The sequence below is a fragment of the Nerophis lumbriciformis genome, linkage group LG23 (assembly GCF_033978685.3).
Source record: "Nerophis lumbriciformis linkage group LG23, RoL_Nlum_v2.1, whole genome shotgun sequence".
NCBI lineage: Eukaryota > Metazoa > Chordata > Actinopteri > Syngnathiformes > Syngnathidae > Nerophis > Nerophis lumbriciformis.
The window spans coordinates 881568-896317 of record NC_084570.2 but is presented as its reverse complement, the minus strand read 5'-3'; the positions used below and the strand labels follow the sequence as shown (position 1 = coordinate 896317).

The window sequence follows — 14750 nt, the reverse complement described above, 5'->3', positions numbered from 1 at the left end:
AGAGTATCTTATTCACCATTTGATTGACAGCAGTTAACGGGTTATGTTTAAAAGCTCATACCAGCATTCTTCCCTGCTTGGCACTCAGCATCAAGGCTTGGAATTGGGGGTTAAATCACCAAAAATGATTCCCGGGCGCGGCGCCGCTGCTGCCCACTGCTCCCCTCACCTCCCAGGGGGTGATCAAGGGGATGGGTCAAATGCAGAGGACAAATTTCATTACACCTAGTGTGTGTGTGACAATTATTGGTACTTTAACTTAACTTTAACTTTACACATACAAACTGTAGCACACAAAAAAGCACATTTAATAAAAAAAATGTTATTATGGTCTTACCTTTACTTATAAATGAAGTCCATGCGCCGCTGTTGTGCTGGATTAATGCACCTCCTGACGGGAGTGTTATATCAACTAAAGCCCTCACTTAAACTTTCCACGTGCAAGTTTGAATCTATTTAAAAAAGGTGTAACCGAGGGTTTATAAATGCCTGCTTGGCACTCAGCATCAAGGGTTGGAATTGGGGGTTAAATCACCAAAATGATTCCCGGGCGCGGCCACCGCTGCTGCCCACTGCTCCCCTCACCTCCCAGGGGGTGATCAAGGGTGATGGGTCAAATGCAGAGAATAATCTCGCCACACCTAGTGTGTGTGTGACAATCATTGGTACTTTAACTTTAACGTTTTTAACTATACTGTATGAAACTACAAAATAACAAACACGGAGGCTCCACTTTACACGAGGACCACTTTATTTACCTTCTTTCAAAAACCTCCGCTCCACTCCAACGTGTCATCACTTCCGCTCTTAGCGCCTTCAAAATAAGAGCTCAAGGCATATACTGTATAACAGCGCATAACAGGAACTTAACATCAAAAAGAGGAAAGCCCATAAAAAGAGGTTACAAAAGTTATTTAATAAGAAGTCAAAAAGTGCAAAAACAATAATGTTTGTGTTGGAGGAGTTGTGAATTAGGTACACCTGCAGTCTGCAGGTGTACCTAATGTTGTGGCCCTGCAGTCATTCACAACTCCTCCAACACGAACATTATTGTTTTTGCACTTTTTGGCTTCTTATGAAATAAATTTTTTAAATAGATTCAATCTTGCACGTGGAAAGTTTAAGTGTGGGCTTTAGTTGATATAACACTCCCGTCAGGGGGTGCATTCTACGGCGGGGGTGCAGGAGGCGGGATTACTGCGAGCCTCAGCCAGTGCGTCTTTTGCTCAACTGGCTGCTGTTCACCGCATCGTCTCTTCTCAGTATTTGAACGGCAATTGTGAAAATTCAGCGATTTAAAAAAAAAAAAAAAATCTAAAACTGGTGAAGTTAAATGGAAAATAACTTTATAGTATAATCACTGGATACATATAACAATTTAATAAAAATGTTTTCTTTTTTAAAAAAAATTCTTTCCATGATGGCAGGTGAGGCCCTGCCTCACCTGCCTCCAGTGACTGCATGTCACTGATATATATATATATATATAATAAAAATGATATATATATAGCTAGAATTCACTGAAAGTCAAGTATTTATATATATATTATGTCAAGATAATGGCACTAGCATTTACTTCATTTAAGAACATTTTTCAACATATTGAGCAAAAAAGTCTCCAAGAAAAGTGCACTTGTTATTAGTGAGAATATACTTATTTTAAGCTATTTTGGGGTTCATTGAAGTTAGCTAATTTTACTTGTTTTGGAAAGTCTTGACAAGCCACATGTTCTTGTTCTATTGGCAGAAAATTTTGCTTAGTTCAAATAAAATACCTCTCATTTTTGTAATTTTTTCTCTTGTTTTTGAACACTGACTTTTTGCAGTGTGTGTGGAACAATTTCCCTTGTGGATCAATAAAGTTTGACTAAGTCTGGGTCTAAGTGTGTTTTGCAGGTATGGTGATTATTCTTGTTTATTTGCCGCAGCGCCAATAAATCCAGGTCATCACACTGAATGTCAACGAATGACAGCAGCAGGCAACTTGTGACGCCCTTCAGGAGCCCCACGGCGCATGCTGCGTAGGTGGGGTGGGTGACGGAGACGTTCAAGCATGGCAAGTGCTTGTGACACGCTCAGGTGTAATTACACTCGCCTAGTTCACACGCCAGATTAATAAAAGGAAGGGATGGAGAATCACAGGATCCTTGCTCACGCCTCTTGCCTTTGTTCCAATTATCAGCTTGTAAAGCTTCCACGACGACCCCTCATCTCTTCAAATTGCACCAAACTAAATACAATAGTGTTTTTATGACGAGGAAAATATATACATGAGTTAATTATCACTTACTGTCACTGTGTTCCGCACTATGAAGGCCTCGCTCTGCCTCGGATGCCATTTAAATGAATGCAGTAAGACGTGTTTCTTACTGAGATGTTAGCAGGGAAAAAGAAGAGAATAAGTCACTTCAGGGAAAGATTTTATTTTCAAATAATCTGAATTTTTTTCCTGATTATTAAGTCTGAAAACCAATAATGGTTTACCTTTATCCATACTTGCCAACCCTCACGGATTTTCCGGGAGACTCCCGAAATTCAGCGCCTCTCCCGAAAACCTCCCGGGACAAATTTTCTCCCGAAGATCTCCCGGAATTCAGGCGGACCTGAGTGATGTGTCGACAGCCTGTTTTCACGTCGGCTTTCCCACAATATAAACAGCGTGCCTGCCCAATCACGTTATAACTGTAGAATGATGGAGGGCGAGTTCTTGGTTTCTTATGTGGGTTTATTGTTAGGCAGTTTCATTAACGTCCTCCCAGCGCGGTAACAACACACAACAACAGCAGTCACGTTTTCGTCTACCGTAAAGCAGTTTGTCTGCCGTAAACAGCAATGTTGTGACACTCTTAAACAGGACAATACTGCCATCTACTGTACATGCATATGTGACAATAACATCTACAGCTTTTAGAGAGTGCAGTGCACAACTGCGCACACAACAAGGAGACGAAGCAGAATGCATCATCAGAGAGGGTGTTCAGCATGGTTAGAAAAATAGTGACAGAGAATAGAACAAGGATGGACAATTCAACCCTAAACTCAACAATGAGTAGTTGAGTGTTATGTGTGTGTATATGTGTAAGTAAATGAACACTGAAATTCAAGTATTTCTCTTATTTATATTGATATAATAAAATTATATATATATATATATATATATATATATATATATATATATATATATATATATATATATACACACACACATATATACATATATATATATATATATATATATATATATATATATATATATACATACATATATATATATACACAAATATATATATATATATAAATATATATATATGTGTATATATATATATATATATATATATATATATATATATATGTGTGTATATATATATATATATATATATATATGTGTATATATATATATATGTGTATATATATATATATATATATATATATATATATATATATATATATATATATATATATATATATATATATAGCTAGAATTCACTGAAAGTCAAGTATTTCTTATATATATATATATATATATATATATATGAAGTACTTGACTTGGTGAATTCTAGCTGTAAATATACTCCTCCCCTCTTAACCACGCCCCCGCCCCAACCACGCCTCTCCACCTCCCGGAATCGGAGGTCTCAAGGTTGGCAAGTTTGCCTTTATCCAGTGACGGGCAAGCTACTTGGAAAATGTAGTAAACTAAAAGACCAGTTTCTCTGGATTAAATGTAACTAAACCCCCAAAGAATAGTAGCAAGCTACACGGCAAAAGTAGCTTGCTACATCAACACTTCATAATGAATTAACACTCTATTACTATTAACTGTCACGACGTGGTTTTCGCTTACTGCGGGGTCGTTCTCCCAGGAAGGCAATCGGACGACTCCGGACAGGACTTGCAGGTAGGAACATGATTTAATCTTGAACAAAACTCAAAGAGGTACAAAAAACTGAAAACATGGCGAAGGAACAAGGTGCCGATCGCACTTGAAGCTAAATACTTAGCACGGACTAGAAGACAAGAGACGTGACGAGAGCATGAAGCAAACACTTAGCATAAACTATGGCCTGGAACACTCAGGGAACTGCGGCATGAAACTAGCAAGACTTACTTGGCAAGGCATGAGACAAACAACTAGTGACGACTGACTGGCAAAGGCAGGCTTAAATAGTCCTCTGATTAGCAGCAGGTGCGCGTCCCGAACACCAGCGGCAGGTGAAAATCATAAGTAGCCATGGTAACTAAAACAAACTCAGGTGTCAAACAGGAACTAAAAGAGTCCAAAACTAACAGAACATAACAAAAACATGATCCGGACCACGGATCATGACAATTAACTAGTGTTGTCTCGATACCAATATTTTGGGACCGGTACCGGCACCAACATTATTTAGACACTTTCCGGTACTTTTCCAAATAAACAAATTTGCATTATAGGCTTTATTTTAACAAAAAATCTTAGGGTACATTAAACATATGTTCATTATGCAAGTTTGTCCTTAAATAAAATAGTGAACATACTAGACAACTTGTCTTTTAGTAGTAAGTAAACAAACAAAGACTCCTAGTTTAGCTGCTGACGTATGCAGTAACATATTGTGTCATTTATCTACCTATTATTTTGTCAACATTATTAAGGACAAGAGGTAGAAAATTAATTATTAATCTACTTGTTCATTTACTGTTAATATCGGCTTACTTTCTCTTTAAAACTGGAAACACTCTGTGGAAACGCTCCCCACCCACACTGCTTGGTGCCTCGTCTGAGCTGCTGTGACTTAGATTACCATAGTAACTACGCAATTAGATTACCATAGTAACTAGTATATCGTGCAAAAGCGCAGATTCCAACCATTGAAATACTTTGTATAGTTCAAGACTTACGGTAATTAGAAAACATCACTGCACATCATAATGGCAGCTACACTTTCCATCTTAAACATCTAAAAAAATATTTGGGAATGTCTGGCGGGCCAGATTATTACAAGCGAGCGTCATTATACAGGACTGCAGTTCCTGGAGGTGGCCAGGTCAAGAAAAATGAGGCACTCCTAACTTGGAGAAGCCAAACCATCAGTTGTATATATTTCTCCTTCCTGTCTGTGTGTGTGTGTGTGTGTGTGTGTGTGTGTGTGTGTGTGTGTGTGTGTGTGTGTGTGTGTGTGTGCTAAGTCAGGAGAGCACATCCTGACCATAAAAGGAGATGTTTGTGTGTAAGTGTCTGGAAAACAACTGCTTTAAGTCATAACTTAAATTTCGCTGTTCAGCCAGACAGGTAGTCTCTTCTCAAGGATAGGGCTATCACTTTTGCATTCCAAAGTCCCAATTAGTGCCTCTTTCCTACAAAAAGTGATCCTTTCCACCTGCAAATGTCAAACTAAGGGGCCTTATCTTATTATGTGCTCAAACTGAAATACCACTATTTAATTAAACTTGGTAGTTTGCTTTCTCCAAGATGAATAAGAACATTCACCATATGCAAAACGTAATAAGAGTTAATTTATTTACGTCAATGGAAAACATTACAAACGAAACTGAAACTCTCTTCACTACCTCCATTTGGAGCCTTCCGTTCTATCCCGAGGGACAGACAGCGTGAGACGTTTGCGCAGTGCCAGTGTTTTTAAAAGGTGTAAATCTTAATTGTTTGTTTTACAGTTCTCTTTTACGCATTTTAAAATGTATGTCTTAATTTATTACTTTTCTGGAACTGCTCCGTGACATGTGCTGTTGAGCAAATATGGGCATCGACATAATATGATTTGCCTGAGTGGCTGGACAGGACAAAAAAACAAACAAAAAGGAAACAGGCACCGCCTTTTAAAGTGACACACACACACACTGTGCTCTCATTAAACATCTTCTAACTGCATATGCCAGGTATTTTTTTTATTTTTTTTTAATAAACACATTAATTACTTGTCCTAGTACAGTAATTAATTACATTTAATAAAGGGTAATCATGTTATTAATTCAATTACTTCTTTGGTAAAGTAACAAGTAACTACAAGTCATTACTCTTTAAAAGTAATTTCCAAACACTGGCTATATGCTACTAGAAGCCAGCAGCTACTCAACACCTAAGCACACAATGGCACACAAGGTAGAATTACGTAAAAGGTGTTCTTAATTGTATAATATTGCAGTCACAATCACAACATTTGTCAATATAAATCAGTATCAAATAACTATAGTTGTGTATTACTTACACATACAAGGTTTCTAGGGCAGAAGCGTATGAGAAAGTAACCAGTAACAAACATGTCATTGACTTAACTCCATGTACTATTGTGGCCACTAGGTGTCGCCAAATACAATTTGTACTCCACTTTAACCTAAAAACAACATGAGTCCATTCCAGACAGTTAAGTGAAGTGAATTATATTTATATAGCTCTTTTCTCTAGTGACTCAAAGCGCTTTACATAGGGTTTTGGTCCTATATGATCTCAGTAAGATATTACAGCTTGTTGCTGAGATTTGATGACCTATATTGAGTAAAACATGCTTGAAACTAGAATATCAACTGTTGCAAAGCTGTGTCATCAACACTCACAAGTATAAAACTACTTTTTTAAAGTGATAATTTCTTATTTCAAGCATGAAAAAAAATTCCTGATTTTGACACAATTGTGTCTCATAATTAAAACAGATGACAGCCAAATGGACTTTGCTGTTTTATTTTCAATGAAACAATAGAAAATATGTACTCATATAGTAGTACAGTTGGCACAGTACAGTAAACAGACAGTTAATATTTAAACATTTAAAATTTCAAACAATTTTGAACAGAAATAGTTCATCCACATTCAGATAAATTCTTCAAAATTACAATTTAAAAAAATGTTGGCCGGGGGCCAGGCTGTGTATATGCGCACTAATTGACTGAAAGAGCACGCATTTGGCGCGATGATGTCATGTTATCCATGGAAAAATGCATTTTTAGACAATATGATTTGCCTGAGCGGCTAGGAGACCCCAAGCGGTTGCCTTGTTGCCTTTCCATTAAGAACAATAAATTAGTTTTTAATATGAAGTTGCTGGTTTCAAGAAATGTATTGCCGAGCGCATATCATTATGTCAAGATAATGGCACTCGCATTTACTTCATTTAAGAATATTTTTCAACATATTGAGCAAAAAGGTCTCTCTTTTTTTTCTACCAAGAAAAGTGCACTTGTTATTAGTGAGAATATACTTATTTTAAGGTATTTTTGGGTTCATTAAGGTTAGTTAATTTTACTTGTTTTGGAAAGTCTTGACAAGCCACATTTTCTTGTTCTATTGGCAGATAATTTTGCTTAGTTCAAATAAAATACCCCTCATTTTGTAATTGTTTTTCTTGTTTTTGAACACTGACTTTTTGCAGTGGACAAATATTGATATTTTGTATTTTATTATCCATTTTCTTTACTGCTCGTCACTGAGAGAACACTATCACGAGACAACACTCCTCTCTAGCGGCGGTTGCGTAAATGTGTCTCCCTGTCAGGAAATGGATTGTGACAGCCTCATTTATTATCTCCATGCCTGTGACCCGAGCGTCTCTGTGATGTCCAGCTCATGTGCACATTCCAGCTCGACAGCTTTCTTTTCAGCACTTCTGTCAAACGCCATTCGTCAATTACAATAAAGGAAGAGCGGGCCTAATCATTAGATTAAAAAAAATAAAAAACTTTCAAATTAGGTATTCCAATTATCCTCACTGATGAAGGTCAGAGGGATCATCTGGTTTATTTTATACGCATTGAGATGTTGCGTGGCTGTGTGTGTGTGTGTGTGTGTGTGTGTGATGTCATTTACACTATAAGTTTTGAGACTATACAATGGTCCTGCATGGACATTAGACATTCTGAGACTTACAGGTCAGTTTCAAGCGTCGGAGCCTCTGGTCTCTTGTCCTGGTGGTGCTGCTCTAAAGAGCGAGCGCTCTGTGCCAGCACGAGGAAGAGCGGGCCAGAGAGCAGGCAGAAGAAGGAGGCCACCGGCGCCAGGAAGAAGGACGGACCGTGCTGGACGCTGAGGTGGAAGGCCGGCCGGCCGCTCACACGCTGCCAAAGGGCAAACTCCTCCAGGGTGTCCAGAACCTGGACCCACATCAGATACATGAGGACCACGGCCAGCATGCTGACACCTAGCGGACAGGGAAAAGACAAAAAAAAGACTTTGAATCAGAGGAAATCACCTCTGCTGACCGTGTGAACGTTTTAGAAAAGTGTGCAAACTTGCATTACATTCAACAACAACGACAGAAAAAAGTTTTCCGGTTAATTCAGGTCTTATGACTCTATGAAAGGGAGCCGGATCTTTTAAAGAGTCGATGAAAATACGTGCTTGTTATATTTCAAAGTCATTTTCCTATCAAGGAATTAAAGTTAAAGTACCACTGACAGTCACACGCACACTAGGTGTGGTGAAATTACCCTCTGCATTTGACCCCATCCCTTTGTTCCACCCCCTGGGAGGTGAGGGGAGCAGTGAGCAGCAGCGGTGGCCACGCTTGGGAATCATTTTGGTGAATTTACCCCCAATTCCAACCCTTGATACTCTTATATACTCCACTAAAACGCTCTCACATACACTACTGAAGCACTCTCGACACACACTGCTGAAATTCTCTCATACACACTGCTGAAACTCTCTCATACACACTACTGAAACACTTACATAAACAACTGAAAAAATATTCTCTCATACACATAAATAAAAAAGCTCTCAGTTTCAGTAGCGTGTAAAGCAGCGTTTCAGTAGTGCATATAAGAGTGTTTTACTTGTGCATATGAGAGTGTTTCAATTGTGTGTATCAGATCGTTTCAGTAGTTAAAGTTAAAGGAGCACTGATAGTCACACACACACTAGGTGTGGTGAAATTACGCTCTGCATTTGACCCATCCCCTTGTTCCACCCCCTGGGAGGTGAGGGGAGCAGTGAGCAGCAGCAGTGGCTGCGCTCGGGAATCATTTTTGGTGATTTAACCCCCAATTCCAACCCTTGATGCTGAGTGCCAAGCAGGGAGGTAATGCGTCCCATTTTTAATAGTCTTTGGTTTGACTCGGCCGGGGTTTGAACTCACGACCTACCGATCTCAGGGCGGACACTCTAACCACAAGGCCACTGAGCAGGTTTTCGATCGATCACTATTCTCAGTTTCGAAGATAAGATTTGGATCAGAATGAAATTAGACCAGTGTATGCTCTACTGGTAGGAATTTATGAGGGGATATTATTCAGAATGACCTACTGAAACGCTCTTACATACACTACTGAAAAATTATTCACTAACACATACTACTTAAACACTCCCATACACTCCACTATAACGCTCTCACATACACGACTGAGGCACTCTCACACACACTACTGAAATTATCTCATACACACCACTGAAACACGTGCATAAACAACTGAAAAATTATTCTCTCATACACATAAATAAAAGGCTCCCAGTTTCAGTAGCGTGTGTAACAGCGTTTCAGTAGTGCATATGAGAGTGTTTCAGTAGTGTGGGTGAGAGTGTTTCAATTGTGTGTATCAGATCGTTTCAGTAGTTAAAGTACCAGTGATAGTCACACACACACTAGGTGTGGTGAAATGACCCTCTGTATTTGACCCATCCCCTTGTTCCACCCCCTGGGAGGTGAGGGGAGCAGTGAGCAGCAGCAGTGGCTGCGCTCGGGAATCATTTTTGGTGATTTAACCCCCAATTCCAACCCTTGATGCTGAGTGCCAAGCAGGGAGGTAATGCGTCCCATTTTTATAGTCTTTGGTATGACTCGGCCGGGGTTTGAACTCACGACCTACCGATCTCAGGGCGGACACTCTAACCACTAGGCCACTGAGCAGGTTTTCGATCGATCACTATTCTCAGTTTCGAAGATAAGATTTGGATCAGAATGAAATTAGACCAGTGTATGCTCTACTGGTAGGAATTTATGAGGGGACATTATTCAGAATTACCTACTGAAACACTCTTACATACACTACTGAAAAATTATTCACTAACACATACTACTTAAACACTCCCATACACTCCACTATAACTCTCGCACACACTACTGAAATTGTCAAACACACACTACTGAAACTCTCTCATTCACACTACTGAAATTCTCATACACACTGCTAAAACTCTCTCATGCACACTGCTGAAACTCTCTCATACACACTACTGATATTCTCTCAGGCATCTTGGCCAATTATGCAAACTAGACAAAGACGTGATGTAAACGTCCATCCATCTTCTTTGTTTCTACTTACCGCCACACAGCAGAAGAGCCCCACCGGCTTTATAGAGCTTGGGGTTGGAGAGCGGAGCGGCACAGACCACGGTTAGCCCACCAGTGACCACGGTGGCCACGCCCGTAATGAGGAAGACACTCCAGAAGGTTCTGAAAACTGGTAAAAGTGACAATGAGGTACTCTGAAGACAAAGTCTGCATATGAATATTTCCATGTCCCACCGATGGCGCTGTGATGCTCGTAGGGTTCAGCAGGCGACTCTCCTGACCAAAATGGTCCCCTGGCGGGGAACGGAAAGAGGAAGGCGGCATGGCAGACTTTTACATGCGGTGGGCTCACTGGAGGGAGAAAGGATTCTTTGAAGCCAGAGTCAAAATAAAATGCTGGGAGTGTGTAAAAGGGTTCTTACAGAGCCACAGATCCAAAAGTGAGTATTCAGGGGATGATGCTGGCAAGGAGCAGCGCAAAAAAAGACCCTCATGGAAGATCCTCACAACTTCCTTGGGTGGAAACAGTTGGATGAATACTTTAGCCAGAATATTGCCACCGTGATTTAGCGTATACAGAAGTACCTCACCTTGCGTACTTAATTGGTTCTGTGACAGAGCTCTTTACTTCAAAACACTTGTATCTCAAATCAATTTTTCCTTTGAAATACCCCCCTCAACAGCACAATTTTAACAAGAACAATGCCTTTTAAAATCAAACAAAACTTTTAAATACAAAATACTGTATAAAAACAATAATATATAACTTAGTACTAACAACTACAGTGGTTTTATAAAGTACTGTAACAATAATGTACAACATTTACCTGGGAGGGTGGACTTATACAGTATCTCCTTCCAGCTGCTTCTCTGTCAAACACAACATCAGCAGCCTTTCCATATTTTCATGGATAAATGCCTGCTGTTTGAATATTATTTAACCTTCTTGGCTGGTGTTGGACTCATTCTGCTTCAATGTGGTGCAGACTAGCAGTGATACCCTCGAATTGCTTCACCAAGTTGTTTTTTGAGGATTTATGGGGTGGCCAAACTTTTTGATTTGGGGGCGCAGTGGGCTAAAAACAAATTGGCCGGGGGCCTAAAGCTGACTCCTATAGTACAACCTATATATATATATATATATATATATATATATATATATATATATGAATATTTATATATATATATATATATATATATATATAAATAGAAAAATTTAAAAAAGTATAATATATATATATATATATATATATATATATATATATATATATATATATGAATACAATTTAAAAATATATACATATATAAATATACAAATATTAAAAAATATATATATATATATATATATATATATATATAAATAAATATATAAATACATATATATATATATAATTTAAAAAAATAAAAAAATAATATATATATATATATATATATATACATACATATAGTCACATACAGTATGTATATATATACATATATGTATATCATATAATTATACATTATATTATGTATTATATTTCATATTATTTTCAGCCGAATCCCACCTCTGCCACCATGCCACTAAAAGGGAAGGACTATATTAGTATAATAATAATAGCAAGCACAGATGGTTATATGTCAGTGATTTTTATTCATTGACGTGCAGCAAATGACAGGAAGAGAAAACATACGCGCACATAACAACCGGGGTAAGTCCCGCCCGCATTCGCTCGCCTCGCCCACACACATAACCACACTGGTGCAGACCTAAAATGTTTCCCTTTTCGATCAGTGATGGTAGCCGATCAGTGATGCTAACCGATGTTAAACACAGAAGGCCACTCAGACCTAATTAGGTTATTACTTGTGAGAGGAAATATCTGCTTCCTGATAAACAGTTTGGTCATTTACAGTCAAATGACACAGCAACTTGTTTGACTCATCGCCAGTTGGAAAACAAAATATCGACTTTTAGCTATAAGCGAATGCTTGTGAAGTTGTCGATCTCTAGTTATAAGCTAATGCTACTAAGGTTATGTAGATTTCTAGCTATATACTAATGCTCGTGAGGTTATGTCAATTTTTAGCTATAAGTTAATGCTTGTGAGGTTGTCAATTTCTAGCCAAAGCAAAGGCTTGTGAGGATATGTCGATTTCTAGCTATAAGGTAATGCTTGTGAGGTTATGTTGATTTATTTCTCTAAGTTAATGCTAATGAGATGTATTTCGATTTTAGCTATAAGCTAATGCTAGTGAGGTTATGTCGGTTTCTAGCTATACGCTTATGCTTGTGAGGTTATGTCTATATCAAGCCAAAGCTAATGCTTGTGAGGTTATGTCAATTTCTGGCTGTAAGCTTATGCCAGGGAGTTTTTAGATTTCTAGATATAAGCTAATGCTACTGAAGTTATGTTGATTTCGAGTGATAAGCTAATGCTTGTGAGGCTATGTCGATTTCTAGCTATAAACTAATGCTTGTGAGGATATGTCGATTTCTAGCTGAAAAATAATGCTTGTGAGGTTATGTCGATGTATTTCTCTAAGCTAATGCTAATGAGGTTTATTTCAATTTTTAGCTATAAGCTTGTGCTAGTGAGGTTATGTCGGTTTCTAGCTATAAGCTAATGTTTGTGAGGTTATGTAAATTTCTGGCTGTAAGCTCAAGCCAGGGAGTTCATGTCGATTCCTAGATATAAGCTAATGCTACTAAGGTTATGTCGATTTTGAGCAATAAGCTAATGCTTCTGAGGTTATGTCAATTTCTAGCTATAAACTAATGCTTGTTAGAATATGTCGATTTCTCGCTGAAAAATAATGCTTGTGAGGTTATGTCGATTTCTAGCTACAAGCTAACGCTTGTGAGGATATGTCGATGTGTAGCTGAAAAATAATGCTTGTGAGATTGTGTCAATTTCTAGCTATAAACTAATGCTTGTGAGGATATGTCGATTTCTAGCTGAAAAATAATGCTTGTGATGTTATGTCGAATTCTAGCTATAAACTAACGCTTGTGAGGATATGTCAATTTGTAGCTGAAAAATAATGCTTGTGAGGTTATGTCGATTTATTTCTCTAAGCTAATGCTAATGAGGTTTATTTCGATTTTTAGCAATAAGCTAATGCTGGTGAGGTTATGTCGGTTTCTAGCCATAAGCCTATGCTTGTGAGGTTATGTCAATATCAAGCCAAAGCTAATGCTTGTGAGGTTATATCAATTTCTGGCTCTAAGCTCATGCCAGGAAGTTTATGTCGATTTCTAGATATAAGCTAATGCTACTGAGGTTATGTCGATTTCGAGGAATAAGCTTATGCTTGTGAGGTTATGTCGATTTCTAGCTATAAACTAATTCTTGTGAGAATATGTAGATTTCTAGCTGAAAAATAATGCTTGTGAGGTTATGTCAATTTCTAGCTATAAGCTAATGCTTGTGAGGATATGTCGATTTCTCGCTGAAAAATAATGCTTGTGAGGTTATGTCGATTTCTAGCTATAAACTAATGCTTGTGAGGATATGTCCATTTCTAACTGAAAAATAATGCTTGTGAGGTTATGTCGATTTGTAGCTATAACCTAATGCTTGTGAGGATATGTCGATTTCTAGCTGAAAAATAATGCTTGGGAGGTTATGTCGATTTATAGCTATAAACCAATACTTGTGAGGATATGTAGATTTCTAGCTGAAAAATAATGCTTGTGAAGGTATGTCGATTTCTAGCTATAAACTAATGCTTGTGAGGATATGTCGATGTCTAGCTGAAAAATAATGCTTGTGAGTTTATGTCGATTTCTAGCTATAAGCTAATGCTGGAGTTAAACCAGATGATTTGGTCTGCTTTTACGTGGTTCACTGTGACATTTGTTACGCCAACTAACAGCGTGGATGCTTGTAACTCAGTTTTTGTCTTGCATTTTAGAGCATAACAATTGGCCGAGAGACAGATCTGATATCAAAACATTCTTGAGGTACGACTGTAAGTAGCATGAGGGTCTATAAAGTACTGCACTGTACCTGAGGATCTCTTGGGACACCTTTTGCGTCACCGAGTTCTGCAGCCCCCAACAGCCAGTAGTCGGTCCCACAGGAGAACAGTGTGGACAGAACTCCCGACGTCGCGGTGAACAAAGCGAAGAAGAGAAGCACATTTAAGTTGTCATTCCGTGTCAGAGAGCGTCGCTCCAACACACCGACGGTCGCCTCCATGTGTTCTCGGTCTCGGAGCACAGCTATAGGATTTCCTCTCAGTGGGTAACCAGCCAGTGGAGGGACGGAAATAAATGCTGACAGCATGTGTTGAATGAGATCAGTTTCAGACCAGGGAGGGGTAACGACATACTAAATGGAAAATAAAGAGAAATGTGTCAAAACATCTCCTTAGCATTTATTAGAATGGCACTCAAACCGGGATTTAACAACAGTCATAATGCACGTTCATACATTAATCTGTTTTTTTCTTACATGATCAAAATGTGATTGACAGCAAAAAGAAAGTTTTAAAGATAATTATCACCAAAGACTCACCACTGCGCATCAGAGCGTGGTTCTTCAGAAT

General features: G+C 38.4%; 1 protein-coding gene across 1 annotated transcript; it reads right to left on the bottom strand.

Moving 5' to 3' along the window:
* Positions 1-7204: 7204 nt before the first annotated feature.
* LOC133622526 (transmembrane protein 182-like) lies at positions 7205-14728 on the bottom strand. The gene is made up of 5 exons (XM_061985346.2): positions 14210-14728; positions 10643-10733; positions 10455-10571; positions 10252-10389; positions 7205-8129 (listed from the first exon to the last, which is right to left on the bottom strand). Exons 1-5 carry the CDS (start codon positions 14486-14488, stop codon positions 7855-7857), a joined length of 900 nt encoding a protein of 299 aa, XP_061841330.1. The 5' UTR covers positions 14489-14728; the 3' UTR covers positions 7205-7854.
* Between the last annotated feature and the right edge of the window lie 22 nt (positions 14729-14750).

Coding starts and splice junctions, on each gene's coding strand:
- LOC133622526 (XM_061985346.2), bottom strand. CDS start 14,488: ATGCTGTCAGCATTTATTTCCGTCCCTCCACTGGCTGGTTACCCACTG. Junction 10,734..14,209: donor GTGTCCCAAGAGATCCTCAG/GTACAGTGCAGT, acceptor TTTCCACCCAAG/GAAGTTGTGAGGATCTTCCA. Junction 8,130..10,251: donor GGCTCTTCTGCTGTGTGGCG/GTAAGTAGAAAC, acceptor CCTGTCCGCTAG/GTGTCAGCATGCTGGCCGTG.